Genomic DNA, 20,778 nt, shown 5'->3' with positions numbered 1-20,778 from the left:
ATTCCTCAGAGAATTAGCTAAATGATGAATTTGAAATTTCAGCTGCTCAAGCTCTTTCTGCTTAAGATCTTCCGTGAAAAAAAATGTGGAAAACTCATCATTTTCCTTTCAGCTGAGAAACTCAAAGCTGGCCGCGGAAACTATCTTGAATGCTCAAAAATTATTCCTCTGCTTGGTTCCTGCCCTAGTTTTCCGAATGCTGACAGTTTGGAAAAAGTAACAATACGGTCATTATATTAAACAGTACCCAAATGTAATTCAGCAAACAAATCTGAATGTGTTTTCTCGCTTTCGCAGGAGTAAAAGTACATCACTTCTGTAGGTCCTTTCATAGAATTCCCAGGGGAACAATGTGCAAAATATAACCTCCAACACACAGCTAAATCCTGCCAGCTGAGCAAACACTCAGGATTCCAGGCATGCAAAGGAAAGCTCTGTCTGATCTGCGTGGTTCTATCAATGGCACAGCGCTTGGGATGCAGTTTGCAAAGCCATGACCTGCCCATGGAAGAGCATTTCTTTTTCAATATTTAAGGGGTTTAAATTATCAACAACAAATCAGACCTATATAGAGTGCACTTAGTTATGAGATTTAAAATTCTAGTAACAATTTACTAGCTTGAAAAATACTTTGGCAAATCCCAACGTGCGAGGTTAAAAGGAGGGATCCACTGTAAGAACTAAAATTTGTTTCATTATTTCCTTTCCAGCATCCCAATAATAATCACATGGACATCTCTGATAAAAGAATGAGGTTCAGGTTGCACCAAAAGCTCGGGGTCTGCAGAAACGGATCTGCTCTGACAAGTTCCATGCAAGCCACTGAAAACCCTTCCATCAAACATTCACAGACCTTAAAGGATCTCAATATTTCTACCCCGTGTTCTAATACAAACGGTGAGATCAATAGGAAATCTTTAAACCCAAGAGGATCCAATGACGTAATTCTGAGATGTCTTAGGGCTTTGAAATTAAAACAATAAAATGGACAGGTTCCTACGATCCATCTAGAAATAGTCTTTGCTAGTCTAGTTGCCTTCCAAAGGAACCTAGCAATTCTTTAGGCAAAAACTACATAAACTAGGGTAGAATTATGTAAACCTCCACGTGATAACTTCTAATGAAAATTTCCATCATTTTTCCACACAAAGTTTCCAAATTTCCCTAAAAGAAAAAAAAATTAATAAAGACGTTTTGCATCTTGATATCAAATATTTCAAAGAGAAACACGGACGGGTAAACAAACAAAGAAAACAAAACAAAAAAAAAAAACCCCAAGGTCTAATACTATAAAGGTCTACATCTATAAAAAGCAGGCGACTTTATTCTAGCAACGACCACACTAGAATTTATTGAGACTGCAGGAAGATGGCTGTAGGGCAGCTTCCCAGGGATCCTGGGCCGCGGGGAGCACAAGGGGCTGAGGCAGGCTGCGCACTCGCGGCCGGGGCTCCTGGAGGCAGTGCTGAGGTACCTGCGGAGCTCTCGCCGTTCTGCTCATCCCGCAGGCTCTGCTGGCTGAGCTCTGTCACCAAGCGAACCGCCTGCTTCCTCCCCTCCTCGTCTCCCGACTCCTCGGACTCGATCCGCTTATCGACTGCACAAGACACAGAAGGGCGCAATTAGGCTTTTTCCAGCAGCGGGGCACAGGGGAGGAGCAGCAAGCGGGTGAAAAATAACCAGGAGTCACATAAACGACTACGCAGTTAGTAGAAATCCTAAGTTAACTAAACGAAAGGTTTAGTCTTAAATAAAAGGCCTCTTACCCCTTGTTTCTACTTTGATTTTGGATGCACTTTTTCCTCCCATCACATCTTCCTAAAACCAACAATCTGGGAAGAAGACTGGAGGAAAAAGGAAATTTCTTAGATCAATGAAGTGCAATTCCAAAGATTACGGAGATGGAATTAGAACTAATACATTTTAAGAGCTTTTAGAAAAAAAAAAATTAAAATCAGTATCATGTACAATAGTACAAATGACACGAAGAAGTGAAGGCATTAATAATTAAAAAAAAAATCCTCACAGATAAGAGCGACCGTGTCCCCAGAACAACCTGCCAGATCCCTTCACGTTAACCGAGCCACAGCTCCGGTGGCCACCTGGCCTGGACCAGAAGGGGCTCCTCGCTTCTCTCCGGCCCTCCCTCAGTATTTGCTCTCGTTTCACCAGGGGACTAAGGAAAACCAGCGCCATTCAGACTGCTTTTTTGCCTTTTATTTTTTTTTTCCTCGTTATCTTTATTTTTTACGTCACGGCCATCTCCACAACCCCACTCTTTCTCCCTGTGGCACACGGAGCCCACGCCGCGCGGTAACACACACCGGCCCCCGGCAGGGCCCGGCCCCTCGGACAGTGGCCCTCAGGCTGGACACACGGGGGCTGCGCGACCCGCGGAGGGCCCACAACTCCTCCGGCGCACAGCCGGCGGCCGCATCGCACAGAGGCGGCGTTCGAGCGGCCGGCCGCGCCGCCCCGACCCCCGCAGCCCCCGCGGCAGCCCCGGCGGGCTCTCACCCTCCATCATCTCCTGCGGCCCCGCTGCGCTCTCCGCCGCCATATCGCTCCTCCTCCCACCGCCCCTTCCGGAAACTGCCCCCGCCGCCGCCGCAGCCAATCAGAGCCCGGCGCCGCGCCCAATCGCCCGCAGGTGGCGCGCCCGGGAGGAGGGGCACGTCCCGCCCACCGCGCCCCGCGGCCTCCTGGGAGTTGTAGTTCTCTGCAGGAGAGGCGGGAGGCGGTCGGGACCTGCTCCCCCTCCACCGGTGCCTCGAGCCTGGTGCTGCTTTCGGCCTCGTCCTTCCGCCTACAAACCCTTGGGAGGAACAGCCGTCGCCCTGCGGAAGGGCCTTCTACCCGCACCCTTCCGTCCCTGGAGCAGGTGGGCGGCGCTGCCTCGCGGAGCGCGGGGCACCGCGTGTGGCGGCGGCGGGAAGGGGAGGGGAGGCCGGCGGGAGCGGCGGACCCCCGGGCCCTCGAGCCGTTTTGCCTCCTCCCGCGCTGGCGTTCCATTCGCTGCGCTCCGTGCCGCTCTCACAGCGCCTTTGCTCATTGGGTGCCGTGGCCGCTGAGTCCCGCCCGCCATCGCGAGGAGCCCTGCGGCTGTGGCGGGCCGCCCTGAGGGGCCGCGGCCGTGACCGGGCTGTTCGCTCCCGTCCCGTTCGCTCCCGTCCCCGCAGGGGTCCGGGCAGCACCCTGGGTGGGAGGGAGGCAGCGCTACACTTGCTGTTTCAAAACTGCGAGTGACTTTCCGGAGTTACCCGAAGCGTTTGATTTCAGAAAGCAGAAAGGGGGAGAGGGTGCTGGCTGGGCGCTCAGCAGCTCCGGCAGAAGGAAACGTGGTGGGGGTGTCCTGTCGGCCCCACACGTATCCTGCAGAAGGGTCTGAGTTGGAAGGGACCCAGAAGGATCGTGGAATCCAGCTTTTCAGTGAACAGTCCGCAGAGGGGTGGAACCCTCACCTGGGCCGGATGCTAAGTCAGCAATCCCCTCTGGGTAATAACCACACAGACCAAACGTAGAGCAGGACGCTCAAAATGAGCGTTTTGCCGTCGCTTACAGGGCTGTGGCTTGGGTTGGAAGGCTTCGTTTTCCTTCCTTCGTTTCCAGTCTCCCTGCTGTGGGGCTGACTCCGTGTCCTTTGATTCTGTTGCAGATGTTGTCTCCCTAGGCGTGGTGTGACCAGAGTGTGATCATGGCAGCTGAGGTTTACAGCCCCTCCGAAGGGGCCCCTCTGTCTTCATCAGCCGGTTTAGTCCTTACTCACTCCAATGACTCTGATACGCTGAACAGATCCTTCCCCTGGGGCAACAAGAGCAGGAAAAGTCGTCTCTCTGGGCTCTGTCAGCTTGGAGCATCACTGCCTGGTGAGCACACTCTTTTGGGAATGAGTCCCCATGAAGCTTTCAGGCAGTTTCAGATCTTCCTCTTCCCCTTCCTCAAACTCAGAGGTAACAGCAATAAGTATCTGCCAGGATGCATTTGTTCAGTAAACACCTGAACCATGGATTACTGCAGGTTGGGAGAGCTTATAGGGAAAACCTTACTGGATAGGTAATCAGAACCTTTGAAAATTGCAGTACAATCACTTGTAGCCTAAAACACAGGTGTGGACACAGGTATTTCAATGTCACGTACTCTGAACAGTTAATTAAGTGGCTTCCAACTAATGCAGTTTTTAAATAAGGGATTGAGCACTTACTGCAATTATTTAATGACCGTTTCATTTTTAATTTTGAGAGATTTCAAAGCATTTTAAAAACTGCTAAGTGAAAAATAAACATTAACTAGTCTGGTTAAAACTTATGAATGTTGGCAAGTTGTATGGACTAAGTTTATGAGTTCCAGATTCAAAAAGAGAAATTTATTAGAATAGTTTCTGTTTTCTTTAGTTTCCCTGACTTTATTTGCTTGTAGTTTCTTTAAAAATCTAGAAGCATGTGTTTTGGGATTGCCTGACGGTTGCTTCAGCTGACAGCTTTTTTTTTTCCCTTTAATTTCTTCCTCTGATACTCCTGTAGTAGACTGTTACAACATTGCTGACCTTTATCTTTTCACAGGGGAGAAGTGGAGCTCCTACTGTTTGTCTTCTCTGACAGCTCGTAACATTTGTACCAGCAAAACTGGTAACTCATGGGCTCGGTGGGATTCTGCCTCTCTCTCTGCTTCCATTGGAAGTTCAGCTTCTTGCTCCTTTTTACACACCCCAGCTGTGGAGGAATCCAGCCAGCTCCTCCCAGCTGCTGCACGCAACCCAAACCAAGCTGTCTTCACCGTGGATGCCAGCACAACAGAGGTACTGCAGCAGAACCTGCAGCACTGAGCTCCCCATCACTGGTGCAGGTTGTGTGATAAAAATGACTGCTTTTCCCTTGTGTATCTGCAGGTAACCAGAGTGCCACTAAAATTTATTTATTTATTTATTTATTTATTTATTTGTGGTAATCTAGGCATTTTTGTAGTCTGCTCCAGCTCAGTAGTCTTTTAAAGACTGGTGAGTTTATTTCCTTTGCAGGTTGTAGTTAGCAAAATACACAAAATAATAGCAGAAGCAAGGACGTAGTGAGTCTTTTTTCAAAGAGGCCAGGGAGGTTGTGGACTCCTCATTCCTGGCAGTGTCCAAGGCCAGGCTGGATAAGGCTTGGAGCAACCTGGGCTAGTGGAAGGTGTCCCTGCCTGTAGCAGGGGGTGGAAGAGGATGATCTTTAAGGTCCTGTCCAGCCCAACCATTCTGTGATTCAATGGTCCTATAAGAATGCAGCTGTGAAGGGACATGAGGGAGGAAAGCAAGAGCAGAATGTGCTTCAGGCCTTCTCTCTGTAAAGAACCAACCCTGACATGTGCTTGTGGTGGCACAAGATTTCTTTCTCTGCCCCAGTAAACATTTCATTTGCTTTGGGAGGGAAAGAATTTCTCTGTTCATGTCCTGAGAGGAATCTAAGATTGGGTCCTGAAGACTTTAATGGTCTGTGCCACTTTTTAGCTTGAACTGCCAGTTTGGGTTTGCCCACTTTAAAGACCCTGAGTCCTGACTTGCTCCAGTGTGACTACTGTGATCACTTCACACCTTTGAGTTTGGATGCAATTTTGTGGCTTGCCTGGGCTTTGCTTGCTAGTACAACGTTGTAGTTTTGCCTCCATGGATGTCATTATTTAAAGGAAAGCAGGAAACCTAAAAGGAAAGAAGTGTCTCAAAACTTCACCAAAAAGATGCGTGGGTAAGGGATGTCCTAGAATAAGAACCTATAATGAACTCAGAATTGTAAAGAACCATTTTATTTCCGCCAAGAGAAAGGGATATTCTAAGACATTAAAGCAACAACCTGAGGAGATGATGGGCTCTTAAAAAAACATATAGCTTTTATTCTTTGTTTAGGTTTGGTTTTTCTGTTCTTTTCTAGATCCTAGTGGCCAATGACAGAGCTTGCAAGTTGCTTGGATGCAGTAGTCAGGAACTCATTGGTCAAAAGCTGTCCCACTTGATATCCAAATCTGGTCAAGAGGCATGGGAAGCAGTGGGTGAGGAGTACCTAGAAACTTCTGAATGTTCTTCGGTGGTTTCAGGATCTGTGGTATGTGAAATGTTCAAGGAAATACTCTCCACTGCAGAAAGTGGTTTTGTAGGCTTTGGGCTGGGATTTTTTTTTTTTTTTTTTTACATTTCCTATATAATTTCCTGATCTATTTAACTCCATGGGCATTTGGCAATTATGTCATTTGCAGGACTGTTTGGTTTAAAAGTTTGTAGATGTAGGAATTCAAAGGACAAAAGATGATTTAAGGAGACACCCATGAGAAGCTTGCAGCTGTTGACACACACAGTCTCAGTGACTTGACCAAATCAGAATTTAAAGAACATTAATTTTTTTTAAAAATTACTTAACATGCAAAAAGTCTATTGTGGAAAATTTCCCTATAGTCTGGTCCTTAAAATATATTTTCAATTATCTTAATTTGGATTGTGCATATTATAAAGGTGGAAGCCATTGAAATATTGTGAAATGTCTGTGCCAAAGCACCACAGTTAGTGCAAAAGAGGAATTGATATTTTGCCTAGAATGGGGTTATTTATAAGAGAACTGCATGAGAAAATCTTCATATTATTTTTTTGCTGCTGCTATTGTGAGTTGTCACTAGAGAATCCTTGGAAAAGGAGCTCATATTCTTTCTGGTGTGTTATTTTTGAACTGAAATTGTTGATGTCTCAGAGCCTTATCTTCCTGAATCCTCAGCTGGATATGGGGTGGGGGCAAAGGTCTAAGTTTAATTCAGTGAAACCTGAGATTAAAATTAAATGTCTGACAGGGGCACTCATTCTAAGCTGTTCCAAACACTTTATAGGAGTCCCTGTGTAAGTCATAAATCCATTCTGTCAAGGTCATATAAAAATCATAAAAGGCTTGGGACGAGCCTTGCAGGCTATAAGCTAAATAAACATTTTCTGATCTGAGAAGAATCTCCTCCCATAAGGAATTAAACTGCTGTTTTTGCAGCTGAAAGCAAGGACTGTGTCACCAATGGGGAGTGTTCATTAGCACCATGGGACATCCCTTAAATAAGACATCTCTGAGAGGCACTTCACGCTGAATGCAAAATGTTAGAGTGGTACATTTATTATTCTGAAGTCTTTATGCCTTTAGGCTTCCTGAGGCAGGGACAGATGATAGAAAAGTAACAACATTTTGTGTATTATTTTCAGACATTTTAATATCTGTTATAAACTCTTTGCTCCCGTAAAATACGAGAAAGTAGCCAAGAAATGGTGTTTTTCTAATAATGACAGGGAGGTATCTTGGCTCAGTATCTTACCCCTGTTTGAAATTTGTCCTAAGTAACCACAGTCTTAGTAAGTCATGTCTCCATTTCTGGTTCTGGTGGGAAGGTGGATGTTATTGGCCACCTCAGGGAGAAGATCCCTGTCTCAGTCTGGCTGAGGCGGATAAGAAGCAAGGACACCCAGCGTTGTGTGGTTGTGCTGGAACCAGTGGAAAGACTTTCAGCCTGTGTCTCCTTCACGGCTGACGTAAGTGTTTTCCTAACAATCAAACATTTTGCAATTTGTGAGAGTCTGTGTGTGAGTGGAAGGTGTCTGAAAGGCAGCAGGCACAGGTTTGTGAACGTGGAGTGTGCCCGTGGCAGGGCCTGAAGCCAGGGCTGTGCATGCAGGACCCGTGCATGGATCTCTGCTGTGGCTCACCTGTGTTTGACAGCCCACACAGAAATGCACTCCCTCTGCTCAGGGGACATCTTCTCCTTGAGCAGTGTTGGTTTGGCAGGGGTTGATACCTTGGGGTTTGGATGCCCTTGTGAAGGGATCATCTGGCTGAGGGACAGCTCTGCGAGGAGCTCTGGACACCTCTGCCTCCCTCCTGGGGCAAAGGGCAGGCTCCCTGCACAGTGACATGGGAAAATTGTTTTATGCTGTGTCTGAATGAAATTTCCTGTCACTGCTTAGATAACTGCAGAAACCAATGTCAAAGCATCGAGTGGACTGTGGCTAAAATGTTAAAATTTTAACAGTCCTGTAAATTTTCCTCCCCAGGGAAAAATTACATCATGTGACCTCCTTTATGCTCATCTCCATGGCTACCCAACGTTGGAAGCAGTAGTTGGACTCCACATAAAGGACCTGATTCCTTCTGTGCAGATCCCTCCTCTAGGCAAAAGAATTCCAAAGGTGTAGTATGAGCACCAACCTCATTCCTTCCCATTTGGGTGCATGCTGTTTTCCCTCCTTACATAAGAGAAGAAAATCCTTCTCAGAGGATTCCTGATTCCCCTGGAGAAGGGTGGGCTGTCCTTTTGTGGAGCTGCTAGCTGCAGAGTTCCTAACTGGGGATGAGACCACGCCCCGACCTCTCACTGGAATCTGTCCTGGTGAAAGATTTCTCCAATCCTAGCTTTGTAAGACACTGGGCTCTCTCCGTAAGCTCTTTAAGATTCCTTTGAATTCTTTAACCCATTTCAATCATGTCTGTCAGAGGAGTGAAAGAATACCCAGCTCTTGCAAATGCCATGATAGTGAGCAGAGAGGGAGTTGAAGGAGGTGTTCTTATTAATTTCTAATTTCTGATTCTAATGAATCTTCTAATTTGTTGAAAAGCTGCAGCATAGACTGGTCTTCATCTTTAGGATATTTACTTAGTAGTTCAACACTGGATTCCAAATCCTTAAAAAACCCAGATGTTGTTCATTTTGATATCCACAAGATTGGTTCCTTTTCTTTTCCCGTTCCTTTTTCCTGAGAATTCCTGTGTAATTTTACATGAACAATGCAATAAACCCAAAACATTTGGGGTTTTCTGTCTGAGTTTTGTTTGGTTGGGGGTTTTTTGTGCTTTAATTTAGAACCTGAGGATCCAGCGAGCTGCAGGCCGATGCAGAGAGGGTACCATGTTTCCTCTCAGTTTAAAGCTGGAAGTCAGCCACCTGCAGGAGGAGCAAGCAGCAGTGCAGACAGATGAGATTGCACAGACAGGAGGCTCTCTCCCAGCCTACCAGTACTCTGCTGCAGTTGTGGTTTTCTCCTCCATCAGTGGTCTCATCACTGTCCAGTCAGACGGAATCATCTGTGGCATCACGGATAGTTTTGCTTTAATGCTCTTTGGCTATGAGAAGGAAGATCTGTTGGGAAAGGTAAGTTCATATCCTCCCATGTGGCAGCATATCCACTGGAACTGTGAAGCTGTTTTACACTCCTTGCCATCACAAAACCCCCATGTTCCACGTTTGGTGAGTGAGGTGTGGGATGAGACACAAACCCCCGTGCTGGAATTGCTGAGACTTGCAGTGCTGAGGAGCTGCTGTGGATTTCAAGCAGCCCAAAGCAAGCTGCACAGTTCTGTGCTCTCCACAGAATGTGGATCATTTTTGCCTGGCTGTCCATGAGAATCAGGTTCACAGGCACGGATTGTCAGCATTTGCCCCCATCCTGTGAGAGCTGCCTTGGCTTTATAAGGTTTCGTTCTTTGTTTTAGAGCATTACATTCCTGATCCCTGGTTTCTATAACAACATGGAAAGAAGCAGTGGCTGTTCTTTGCCTTTCCCTCCTCTGCATGATTCCACAGGGACAGAAGGTGAGTGCCTCTTTGGAGGTGTCAGTGCCTGCCACAGAGTTGGCTCTGGCTGGTGTAACCAAAGGGAAACCAGCAGAGACAAGAGGTTCACCCACAAACATGAGAACATTCTTCATAAAAGCAATGCCTTCATAAAAGCAATGCTCCTCCATGCAGTTTTTAAATCTGGTTTCCACTATAACCTCAGGTAAAGAGAATTGTTCACCTAAGAGTGAGCTTCTCTCTTTGTTGCCAAGAAGATAAAACTGAATATCCAATTTGGAAATTACAGTGAGAATAGAGAACACTCTGTACTTAACAAGCACTTCCTCTCCTCCCTCCCTCCTTCCTCTGCTAGGACCCTGTGGTATTTTAAAATGTGTAAAATATAGCTCTTGTGACTGTATTGCAGCAGAGCTGTAGCTACTTAGGATTAATATTTTAAGGGTAAAATCGAATATTCTGAATTGGCTTGTGCTGCTGGCTGATATTCAATGTTATGGTTGCTGTATTTCAATCAGGGAGGCATCACATATTCCTCTGATGCAGTTTGCATCAGAATTTATCAAAATTTCCCTCCTCTGAACACAGCACAAATAAACAGAAGCAAAGAAGCCTCATGTTTCCACATCTGTCTTTTCTGGCTAGCTCTGCCCACCACAGAGAACACAGAAAGTTCATGCTTTCATCCATATCACCTTTTAGGCTGGTTTTGTCTCCCTTTTCCCCCCCCTATTTTCTATTTCTCTTTGCTTAGAAATGCACATCTGTGCTGAAACCAATGCACCCCACTGGGACTAAGAAGAGTTGGTAGGCAGTGTACAATTTCTTAGGCAATTCTTTGATGAAATGATGCCCCTAATCTAGGAGTAGTTCAGTTCTTCAGCGAGGAAGCATTGTTGGCACGCAGCCATTACTAATTAAAGGATTGTTCTAGATTCAAATCTGGATTTGTTCACTCATTACCCTCTTCTGCAGCAATAATTCTTGGTTTACTTCATCTTCCAAACTTATGTTTTCCTTCTGATCTGTTGTCACTGGGGAAGGAAAGAACTTCATCTCCTCTTCTTTCAAACATGTTTTGACTCTTGTTTTTTTTCTTACGGCTTCAGTGAGTTACATAAATGCAGTCCAAACCTTTCCATTATATGGGTTTGGAATGGGCTGTATACGTGTGGTTTGAGCTTTTTTTTGTTTGTTTTTAATGCTGCTGCTTTATGATCATTTTAATTTCAGTCTCTCTACATTATTGGCGTTTTTTAGGCCTCTGAACTTCAATTGAAGAAGCTAATGCATGATACCAATATCTGCCCAAGAGCTTTGCTAGAAAAGCAAATTTTGGCAGCCCTAAAACATGTAGATTCCTGCATGTGCTGATTTCTCCAAGTAGAGTGGAATGCTTGTATTTTGACTGTTTTGCCTCAGTCAAGCCTTTTATACTCAGTTCCTAAGGGAAAAGACAGACCAAGGCAGTTCCAAGTTTATTTTTAATCACCGTAGCCTCTGAAGCCTAAACATAAAAGTTTAAATTGGTGTGGTTTTGTTTCCTGTTTGGCAAAGAGAGCAGCTTCTTGGCTGCATCTTTAGCACACCTTCTGTCAAGAGATGAAGAGCAGAAATTGGAGCAACAACACGAAGACGACAAATTAATACATGATGAGAATAAACAAAAGAACGGGACAAGTTTCTTTTCTCCTCCCTCACCTCCTGAAGCAGCATCCACCTCCACAAATAGGTAGGCATTTCATAGACTGCACATTCACTTGGGAAAATGAGGAGCTGTGGTGGCAATCACCAGAAAAAGCTGGTTTTTTCACCTGCTTGATGTCTGTGGGAAGGTGTAAGAAGGGCCTTCCATGCTTTGCTGTCTTTAGAATCTGAGAGCTGTTTGCAAGACAGGCTGAGCTGTCCCTGCCTTAGATTTTTATTTATATCTGCACAACCTACCATTGTAAAGTCACAGAAATTCCAGCTCTAAAGGGGACCAAATGTTTCATCCAGACTAAGGAAGGTAATTAGGCTCCAACTTCATTAATCATAAATAGAGGATGTTTATCTCCTTCCAGCTGGTGTTGCACTGGAGTCAGGTTACCTGGAGGGAATTCTAAGTGTTATTCCTTCTGGTGCTTGGCATGACTGCCAAGTCATCCATTAAAACAGGGTACTGTGTTACTGAAGTCCAGACAAATTTTCTTGTACATTTCCAGGTCTTTTTCCTGTTACAAGGTTAGAAATTCTGTAGAAATACGTATCTGATGCCCATGGCCTAGCTTAAATCAAAATTTCAGCCTTTCCATGTTAACAATCCTAGCCTTCAGTAAGTATTTCCTGTCCATTTTAAGGTATAGGCTATCACAGCACAGCTCTTGCTGCTTTTTTCAAGTGGCTGATAGTGTCATTTTCTGTGCTCTCCTGGTTGACATCTCTCTTACCATACTTGTAAGTGCTCTGCTTCATTGTTTTTCTACCCTGCAGTTTTACTAGTGGAAATGTTTGCAAAACACCTCTTGCCATGGGCTTCAGTAAACCCTGGTGGAGGTAGACATCCATCTCCCGTTGGACAGACAAGGGAACTTCTGTGGTCAGGGCTGGAAGCATCCTGCTGACATGCTAAGGCTTGAACAGCAGGCCTAAGCCCCAAATGGACCCACAAGATGAATCTTGAGCTTGATGCTTTTAATACCAGCAAGGTTCTTTAAAGGAACAAAGCATTTCTATTAGTTGTTCTTGGTGCCAAACCTGCTGTTGTAGAGACTTTGTGTAACCTAGTGTAAGATATATTAAGAAATTGTCCCAGCAGATATCCCTAGAGGTTTGTTAGTAGACTATTTTAGGCAAAACCCTCCCGGCCCTGGCTGGTTGGGAAGTGGGCTATCAGAACCAGATGTTTTCTGCACAAAGAGGTGAGCAAGTCATTCAGACTGTTTGATTTGGCCCTATAAAGCTGGACCCCTTTTTTGGGTGAACCTGGAGACCTCACCTACAAGTGGATGCCCTGCATGTGGATTTTCCCAATTGCTGGGAAGGGTTCTCCAGGTCCTCAGTTAAAAAAGGCGCTCCCCAGCAATTGCAGACTCTGAATGGTGGTAAAGGATTTAGGCATTTGGTGATGGACCTTTCTTAATCACTATTCTTTCTTGTATAGTAATGATTAGATGCATCACCTGGCTTATTTTTCCTTGTTGCCAAAGCTGAGTGAGTAATAAGCTTATTGTTCTATCAGGTGTACCCTTTTACTTCTATGTTGCCTCAAAACTAACAGTAAAATCCTCTCCCAGCATTCTTTCCACTGGTGTCTGTGCCCATTCCATCGCCCCCAGAAACTGGCAGAACACCTGCCATGTGTATTAGGGGCTTTTTTGTGGTGGTAAATTATTTTATGGTCTATATTTAGAAATTAAGCTAGAGAAGGAAATTTTCCATAGGGAAAGAGTAGTGCCATTTGAGTGTACCTGCTCTTCTTTGGTAAATTTGTCAGGATTTTGGATGCCTGTGCAAGCAGCTTTCTGCCTTTTGCTTGTAAACTAGAAATGAAACTATTGGTCCAAGTTTTAAATAGTGACCATGTTTAAATGGGTATTATACAGTAGGACACTTTTCTTATTTTGTGATCATGATGTCACTGATAACTCTGAGTCTTTGCACTGAGGACAGCCTTGCTACAGACGGGCTCTCAGCCCACCACAGAGCCTTATCCCAAAAACTGGCTTGACACAATGGCACAGTACAGAACAGTGGAAACTTCAGGATCAAATAATTATTTCTAAAAAGTTGCTCTCTGCAAGGCTCTCTCTCACATCATCTGACTCAGAACAGCAGGATTTAGGTCAGAACTTGGAGATTCCAGAGAGAAGCAGTCAGAGTGCAGTGTCTCCCGCAGTAAGTGTTGCCTGTTTGTTCCAGACTAGAAGACAATCTAAATGCATCACCCTGTGACCCAGTGAAGCCGCCCTCTGAATTCACCTGGAACTCACCTGGAACACCAACAGTGGATGAGCCGTGGCCTGGGACAGCACTGAGCTGCAGACAAGACTTTAAAAGCCACGTGGTTCAGGTGTCAAAAACAAACTCGGTGTGTGATGCAAAACATTCCAGCCTCCAGCATATTGTTGTTGACAGCTGCCTGCTAAATGATCCTTCCACCTTCTTTGCACGTGAAAAAAATACTGTGTGTGCTGTTTGCTCAGGAAATGAAACAGGCTGCAGTGCTTCTGCACCAGGAGCTGCCACAGCCTCTGAAGGTGGGAAAGAATCTGAACTCAGCTGTATTTGCTCTGGCCTTGAGGTGCTGGGACTGAATACAGCTGTCAAGGGGAGCTCAGACAATTCTTTAGGTGTTCCTGCAGCTCTTGTAGGAGGATGTTGCTCTGATGCAGTGGACTCCAGTGTGCTGATTGAGACAAACGTTGGTGCCTTTTCCACTCCTCAAGGAAAGCAGCTGCTGAGTGGTGCTGCCACAGAAGCTGATTCTGGATGGCTGGCCTCCAGAAGGCATTTACAAAACTCTGAGGAATCCTCCAAAGCATTTCCTGAGAAACCTGGAACGCTTGCAGAAACTGTGGGGATCAATTCCAACAGAAATCCCCTGAGAAGCAAAGGTAGGCCTGAAGAACGCTGTCAGTTCCTCAGGCAGCAAAATATGGAGATCAAAATGACATCAACCCCAGTGAAACACGAAGGCAAGCTAAAATCAGCAGCTCCCTTGACCTGGCAGATTCTGGAAGGCAGCTACATTGGGAATTGCTGTCACAGAGATGGCTCACAATTCAGTAAGTGGAACCTTGTCCCCTTCCCAAACTCTAACTGGGCTCTCTTTCTCTTCTAACCAGAACTGTCTGCAGAATGCTCACAGTAGAGAGGAAGGAAGAAGCATCTAGAAGAAAAAAAAATGGTATTTTATATCCATCCAGAGGGTATTAGAAAAGGAGGTGGTATAAAATACAAAGTTGGTAAGAAATTAATCCCCACTGAAAAGTCAGAAATACTCTCAAAACACAATTAAAAGCGTAAACCTTGATCACTTTTTCTGAACAGAAAATACCAACTCCACTGTACAATTGTAAATTGCATTAAGATTGTGTAATGGAATTTGTGTCATTCCCTCCTTCAGCTACATTCATTGAATAAAATCCCCTTTTTCTGTAATCTACAAGAACAGTGGAAATGAATAATCACAACTGGACCCTGACAAGTCTCTGCTGGAGGTGGGAATTTGGGTGAATATCTGTGCTGCTGTCAGCCCCTCTGATGATTCTTTACTGAGCAGCTGTTCCCCAAATTCTGAACTTTTTGTCATGAGCTCAGAATTTTGTCCTAAAACGTCTGCGATCCTGTTGAACACTGAAGTTACATTCTACCATTTCCATTTCCTCACCTGTTTCTACAGGCATACACTTCGAGGTGAAGTGTGCAGAGCTGCAGGATCCCACTGTGCTTTTCTGTGTCTGGGTGGTGAAAGACATTTCCCAGAGCCAAAAGGAAGCTGTAGCAAAGACTCAGCATTTGCTTGCCAGCCTAGCAAACTCTTCCCAGTCTCTTGCTGAGCTTTCTACTAAAAGTCTTGGAGAAGTAAGAAATCCTACCTTTGAAGATTGAGCATTTCTCTCCTTGTTTGACTGTTAAGCTGAAGCTAAAGTCAAGAAGTTTCTCAAATTAATGACATGAGTTGGTGGGGTGGATGTTGCTATTTTTTTTTTTTTTTCCCCCCTACTTTGTTTTAATATATTAAAACAAAATCTCAGTTGCTATTTTGTAGCACTTCTGGTGTGGAGCTTAGTGTAGCTACCTTTCCAGCCTGAACAGTGCAGTTCCGAACTGCAGGAGTACAGTATCAGAACCAAAGATTCCTCCTTTTATCTGTTCTTGCAGATCTGTGTGCTCTTTTCAGTATTTATTAGTTTTATAAATGTTGCTCTGTGGCTGATCATTGTTTTGCTGCTGTTGTAACCTATATATCTGTACTTAGGCCATCAGATCAGCTTCACTTTTCGACAATTCCCGAAGAGCTGAAGATCTTGAAGGATTAAGAGCGTGTGAGGGAGAATATGCAAAAAATTACAGCACTCTCAATCTTATTGGAAAAGGCTCCTTTGGTTTTGTCTGGAGTGCCAGGAGCAAGAAAGATCACCGGGAGGTGAAGTATTTCTTGTGGCTCTATTGCAATAATAATTCAGGATGAAAACTGAAAGGTTAGAGCATTCTAATGTTAACATTACCCTGTCAAAAGCTTCTCTTTGGCAGTTTGGGGTTTTGCTTTGTTTAAACAGAAATCTGTGGTGGAAACAGGGCAGCAGAACATTTGATGTTGTGTATAAATGTTACATGAGACAACAGGTGCAGAATGAGCTAATGAACTAATGAATGCAGCTAATTGAACCTGTCGAAAGAAGCAGACATTCATCTTAACAGAATTACAGGTTTTGGTCTTCTGTTACTAAAGAGAATGGCAAACCTCAAAATCTTTATTGTGCCCTGACTCGAGAATGGGGAGTGGATGTGCTGAGATTTTGGCACCTCCTCTTTTTCAGGAGAATTGTTTTGGGTGCTGAGAGGGCAAGTTCTGGTGCTTCTTGCATGGGTGCTACGTGCTCCTTCCTCTCCACTGCACCCATGTGCTGTTGATAAGAGAGTTGGCTCCTCAAAGCCTTTGGAATTCAGAGCAGCAATAAATATATTCCATTTATGTGTACCAGTTGGCTTCTAGGACTAAATTAATTTGAACACATTTAAATATGCTATCAGCTATTCACACTGGGTTACTTCCATGCCTCTAGTAATAGGCACTAACAGATTTCCTGGAAATGAACTTACCTGGCACTCCAAGCCATGCTTTGGCAGGTGATGCTGACTGCTGTTGTGTGCCTAGGTTGTTGTAAAGTTCATCTGGAAGGAGAGGGTGTTGGAGGACTGCTGGGTAGAGGATCCTGACCTGGGCAGGGTCACTCAAGAAATTGCAATCCTGCAGAAGCTGCAGCACCCCAGTATCATTAAGGTACAGTGGCTCAGTGTCCTTGATGCAGTTTGCAGTGCTTCAGGTGCTTTGTTGGCAAACTGGGTGTCTGGTGTTCCTCCTCAGGAGTCAAATGTCCTGTCTGAATCTGAATTTTCAGGAAAAAAAGTAACCTGGTTATCCTGCTTTGTTTTGGAGGGTGTGTCACAGCAGGCTGTTGCTTGCTTCCACACTTTTACCCTAACCTGATCTGAAGATGTGATTCTTAACAGAAAAAAAAGCTATTTCAAGCTAAGATGCATATCTTGGAATTGTGATGTCACATCTCTGAATATGTATTAGTTCAGTAAATAATCTGGACACATCTTGTTTCATACTCCTTGTTTTGAGGTTGTTGGTTTTGGAGTTGGGTTTTGTTTTGTTTTCTTCAGAAAGAGAATTCTCCTTGGTTTAATTCTGCTCCCAGTTTTAAACATTTGTGCTCAGTGAAATGAGACTTTAAAGATCATAATATACACCAGTTAAATCTCCAAGAGGAGAGCAGTGTTTGTTTAAAAAAAAGGGCACTTTTTGAGGATGAAGCCCATGATTAAACAGGTCTTTTATTTACAGGTGCTGGATGTATTTGAAAATGAATGCTTCTTCCAACTAGTGATGGAGAAGCATGGATCTGGTCTGGACCTCTTTACATTTATTGATAACCAGCCCAACTTGGATGAGCCATTAGCAAGTTATATATTCAGACAGGTGAGAACTGGTCAACCTAAGAGCCAGGACTCTGTTTCACTTCATACTGGCCCATCAGCTGGCAGACTGGAGTTGTGCTCAGTACTTGCAGGACCTTTCCTCACCCTTCTGCAGGTCTGACTGAAATGCTGCCTGCAGAAACCGTGTTAAGGTTTGCTTAGAAACAGCAAAGAAGCTCTTCCAGGACCTTACTGCCCGTGAGGGTTTCCCCTGGAGCCATGGCCCCTCAGCTGTGCCCCTCTCAAAAAGCCACGTTTTCACTTACTTCAGTGCTTAGTTTAGATTGGTTACAGGAGTAAAGGGTTCTGCTCTTTAAACCAAGAAATTATCTTGGATTTTAACGGTGGCATAACGCAAAGTAGCTCAGGGTAGTTTTCCCAAGAGTCAGGTGCTTGCCTGAGGGCTGGATTGCCCTTTGTTTAGTGAGTTAACCACAGCAGCAGTCTCCAAATAAATTCCTTGCTCTGGGGTATGCAGGAATTGCCGTGCAGTGGTGACCCCCCACCCCCCTGCTGTGCCCACCCTGCCCTCAGCTGGGGTGCTGATGGAAGGTGGAGGCCAAAGGTGTCCCTTTAGCCTTGTGATGGATCAGCCCTCTCCTTAACCCAGCCTGGGGTTTGTGAGGCTGAACCGTTCCCTCAGATCTGCGCTGCATTTCTCTGCAGAGGCAGATTTGTATTATAAATAGAAACTTTTCTCCCTCAGCCATCTGCTTTTCTTGTTAAAAACATTGTAGGAGTCAGGATGGTCTCCAAGGTGATATCATTCTCATATTATCCTTAATTGTGGCATTAGAGCCTGAATCGTGCAGGAAAAAGAATGGATTTCATGAGTGACTGTGTTATTTATACCAAACTTGGCTCTTAAATGCTTTGTCATCCTGCAGCATGGAAGGCACACAGTAATATCCTTCTGGAAAGGAATATTAGAAACCAAAGGACCCTCCAAATGAAGCTGGGATAAAAATAGGGTAACTTGCAGGATCGTGGCAGTGAGCTCCAATGCTCACAGTCACATCCTGACTGCAGCATCCCCTCCTCCTGCACATCTGCGAGATGAAAGCAGCAAAGGCTCTTTAAAGTGTCTCTTCCAAGAGCACAGCAGCAAAGATGACAGGCAGGCCTGAGGCCATTTCCAGCTACCATAATTAGGATGTATATCTTGTTTAGGTGGTGTCAAAACAAGCCACAATGTGACTCTGAAAGCTGTGATGCCACATCGATTATCCAGGGGCTCTGGAGTAACACCTATTTCCTCTGTCTCTTCCAGCTTGTATCAGCTGTTGGGTATCTCCACTGTAGGAACATCCTTCACAGAGATATCAAGGATGAAAATATTGTCATTGCTGAAGATTTCACCATCAAACTAGTGGACTTTGGTTCGGCTGCCTACCTGGAACCTGGGAAATTATTTTACACCTTCTGTGGGACAATTGAATACTGCTCACCAGAAGTGCTGTCTGGCAAACCGTATGTCACCCTCTGAAAAGTCATTTTTGTGCCATCACACCAAAAAAAAACCCCATGTGGGCAGGGCTGGAACAGAGAAACTAAACTGCTGTGCCATTGGAACTCTGCTAGGGTATCCAGCCACAGGAGCTGCAGTGAGATTTGAGGCACTGTAGTGGCAGAAGTCACTGGGAAGGTTTGGGCGCATACAAAGCAGGGCACTCTACAGCATCACTCAGAATTCTACTGACAGAAATCAAGTTGTAAAAGCTTGAATATGTACCAAGTTATTTCTAAATCTGTTGTCAGGCTTTTTCTGCTCTTTCAGAGAGGTGGAGTAAGCAGGTATTGCTGTTGGTAGCACCTTCTCCTTGCATGTCTGTGCTTTGTATCCTCCCACTCTCATCCTCTGTTCTCCTCTTTCCTACATGCTTCTTTCTATTTGAATTTTTGCAGTCTGACCCTTGTTCATCTCCCCACTGATTTTTTGTACTCCTTGGGACTCGAGGATTCTTCCCTTGCAGCTTCTCTTGCTGGTGTTTTGGGTGTGCTACCTAAATCTTGTCTCTCTTCCCTCTTCTTTCCCTCTCCAAGTGCTCTGTACCTGGCAGCTGGCGCTGTCACCGCTGCTCCACGAAGAAGCCTCCCCATCACAGGGGATGTCATTATGCTGCTGTAATTGTACATGTCTGGATGGATCTTGCTGCTGCTTCACAGCTTTTCCATGGGCTCTTCAGGCAGCTCCTCCTAGAGGAGTGGGGGGAGAGGAAATTCCTGCTGGGAATGAGATGAAAGGTGAAGCAAGCAGCTCTGCCCTGGGAGTTCCACCTCTTACTGTGTGAAGGAACTGGTGTGTTTTCTCAGATGGAATTGAGATAGTCATTTCCAAATAACTTTTGTTTTGAAAGGGCTGGGAGGATGTGTTTGCTCTTCTATTTAAATATTTACTTGACAGTTTTGGCTGCTGATGAAGAAGTTGGAGGGGTAAGTTCTTGTCACTAGCTTACGCATGTGGAAGTCTGGGTGCATGTTGCACATACTCATCAGCAGAAACTGGCTGGCTGTTCTGTGGTTGGTTTTATTTCCTGGAGAAGGATAATGCAGACTCCTCAAACAGATGAGAACCTTCTCAGAAGTCTCACCAACTTCCCATGTTGAAATAAAAATTGGAAACAAGGGCTGTCAACACCCATTTTTTCCTTTCCACTTCCTTTAGAGTACAGCTATGTACCTGCAACCTGAGTTCAGGCAAGCTTATCTCTGCACAGGTACCACGGCCCTGAGCTGGAGATGTGGTCGCTTGGCATCACCCTTTACACCCTGGTGCTTGGGGAGAATCCCTTCTGTGAGCTGGAGGAGGCCTTGGCAGCCGTCCTGAGTCCTCCTCGCCCTGTGTCAGAAGGTGAGCTCTTCCCATTTGCTTTCCAAAAGGAGCAGAACTCTTGGGAAAGTATAAGCAGTGGTTTTTCCCCCAAAGTAAAGGGGAAGGCTGAAAAGATGTTCCCTAATGCGTTCCGTGATGATTTGGAAAGCTGCTCAGTGCAGCAGAGTCTGGGGCATTTGTCATTCTGTGAACACAGACCGTATCTCTCATGCCCAACCTGCCTGAACTCCAGCCTGAGCCGTGCCCTGCTGTCTCCCCCAGGTCTGATGGATCTCATGGCCGGGCTCCTGCACCCCGTCCCAGAGCAGCGCACGACTCTCGTCATGCTGGCAGAGCACCCCTGGCTGCGACAACCCGTGAACCTGGCAGATTATACCTGGGACGAGGTGTTTGCCTCTGCTGAGCCAGCTGAGACCTCGGTCTAAGAGCTTCTTCATCGGGGAACGACTTAGCAAAGCCTGAGCTCTGTTAGCAGGAGAGGTCCCATTGGAAGTTTACCTGCTGATACCAACATAGACTCAGTTTATTACTGTTCTTACCCAGGACGTGTTTCAAAGATGTGAGGCAAGGATTTTAATGTTGTTTAAATTGTTCATAGCTTGGAAAATATTTTTTAGTGCCTGGTTTTCCTTTTTATACGGAGTTTATATATCTTTCTGAAAAGTGAATGAGTAAATGAATGATAACGTGTCGGC

General features: G+C 45.2%; 2 protein-coding genes across 7 annotated transcripts in view; one reads left to right on the top strand and one right to left on the bottom strand.

The window, feature by feature from the left end:
- PPP1R7 (protein phosphatase 1 regulatory subunit 7) overlaps nucleotides 1–3,052 on the bottom strand; it is a 16,637-nt gene extending 13,585 nt beyond the window's left edge. The window contains exons 1-3 of one of the 3 annotated variants that reach the window (XM_040073890.2): nucleotides 2,518–2,649; nucleotides 1,767–1,844; nucleotides 1,475–1,597 (exon numbers count right to left, since the gene is read on the bottom strand). In XM_040073890.2, the coding sequence (XP_039929824.1) occupies nucleotides 1,475–1,597; nucleotides 1,767–1,809 (166 nt within the window). In that variant the 5' untranslated portion in view covers nucleotides 1,810–1,844; nucleotides 2,518–2,649. Of the gene's footprint in view, nucleotides 1–1,474; nucleotides 1,598–1,766; nucleotides 1,845–2,517; nucleotides 2,650–2,856 lie in introns of those variants that run through there. The other 2 variants (XM_040073892.1, XM_040073891.2) reach the window with 2 other exon arrangements.
- PASK (PAS domain containing serine/threonine kinase) lies at nucleotides 2,662–20,778 on the top strand. 4 transcript variants are annotated; one of them, XM_040073888.2, is made up of 18 exons: nucleotides 2,662–2,881; nucleotides 3,656–3,866; nucleotides 4,560–4,625; nucleotides 4,710–4,795; nucleotides 5,901–6,071; nucleotides 7,382–7,522; nucleotides 8,042–8,176; nucleotides 8,848–9,135; nucleotides 9,477–9,576; nucleotides 11,116–11,290; nucleotides 13,459–14,324; nucleotides 14,942–15,123; nucleotides 15,521–15,688; nucleotides 16,421–16,546; nucleotides 17,117–17,251; nucleotides 18,521–18,720; nucleotides 19,968–20,101; nucleotides 20,345–20,778. In XM_040073888.2, the coding sequence occupies exons 2-18, from the start codon at nucleotides 3,695–3,697 to the stop codon at nucleotides 20,506–20,508; spliced, it is 3,309 nt and encodes a 1,102-aa protein (XP_039929822.1). In that variant the 5' UTR covers nucleotides 2,662–2,881; nucleotides 3,656–3,694; the 3' UTR covers nucleotides 20,509–20,778. The 4 variants fall into 4 exon arrangements, with proteins under 4 accessions (XP_039929822.1, XP_039929819.1, XP_039929823.1 ...); XM_040073885.1 differs by having other exon boundaries at nucleotides 2,666–2,881; nucleotides 4,560–4,795; XM_040073889.2 differs by lacking the exon at nucleotides 13,459–14,324 and adding an exon at nucleotides 14,385–14,446 and having other exon boundaries at nucleotides 2,679–2,881; nucleotides 4,560–4,795; nucleotides 20,345–20,767.

Source organism: Hirundo rustica, chromosome 10, assembly GCF_015227805.2.
Source record: "Hirundo rustica isolate bHirRus1 chromosome 10, bHirRus1.pri.v3, whole genome shotgun sequence".
Lineage (NCBI taxonomy): Eukaryota > Metazoa > Chordata > Aves > Passeriformes > Hirundinidae > Hirundo > Hirundo rustica.
This window is presented reverse-complemented; position numbering and strand designations above follow the sequence as displayed.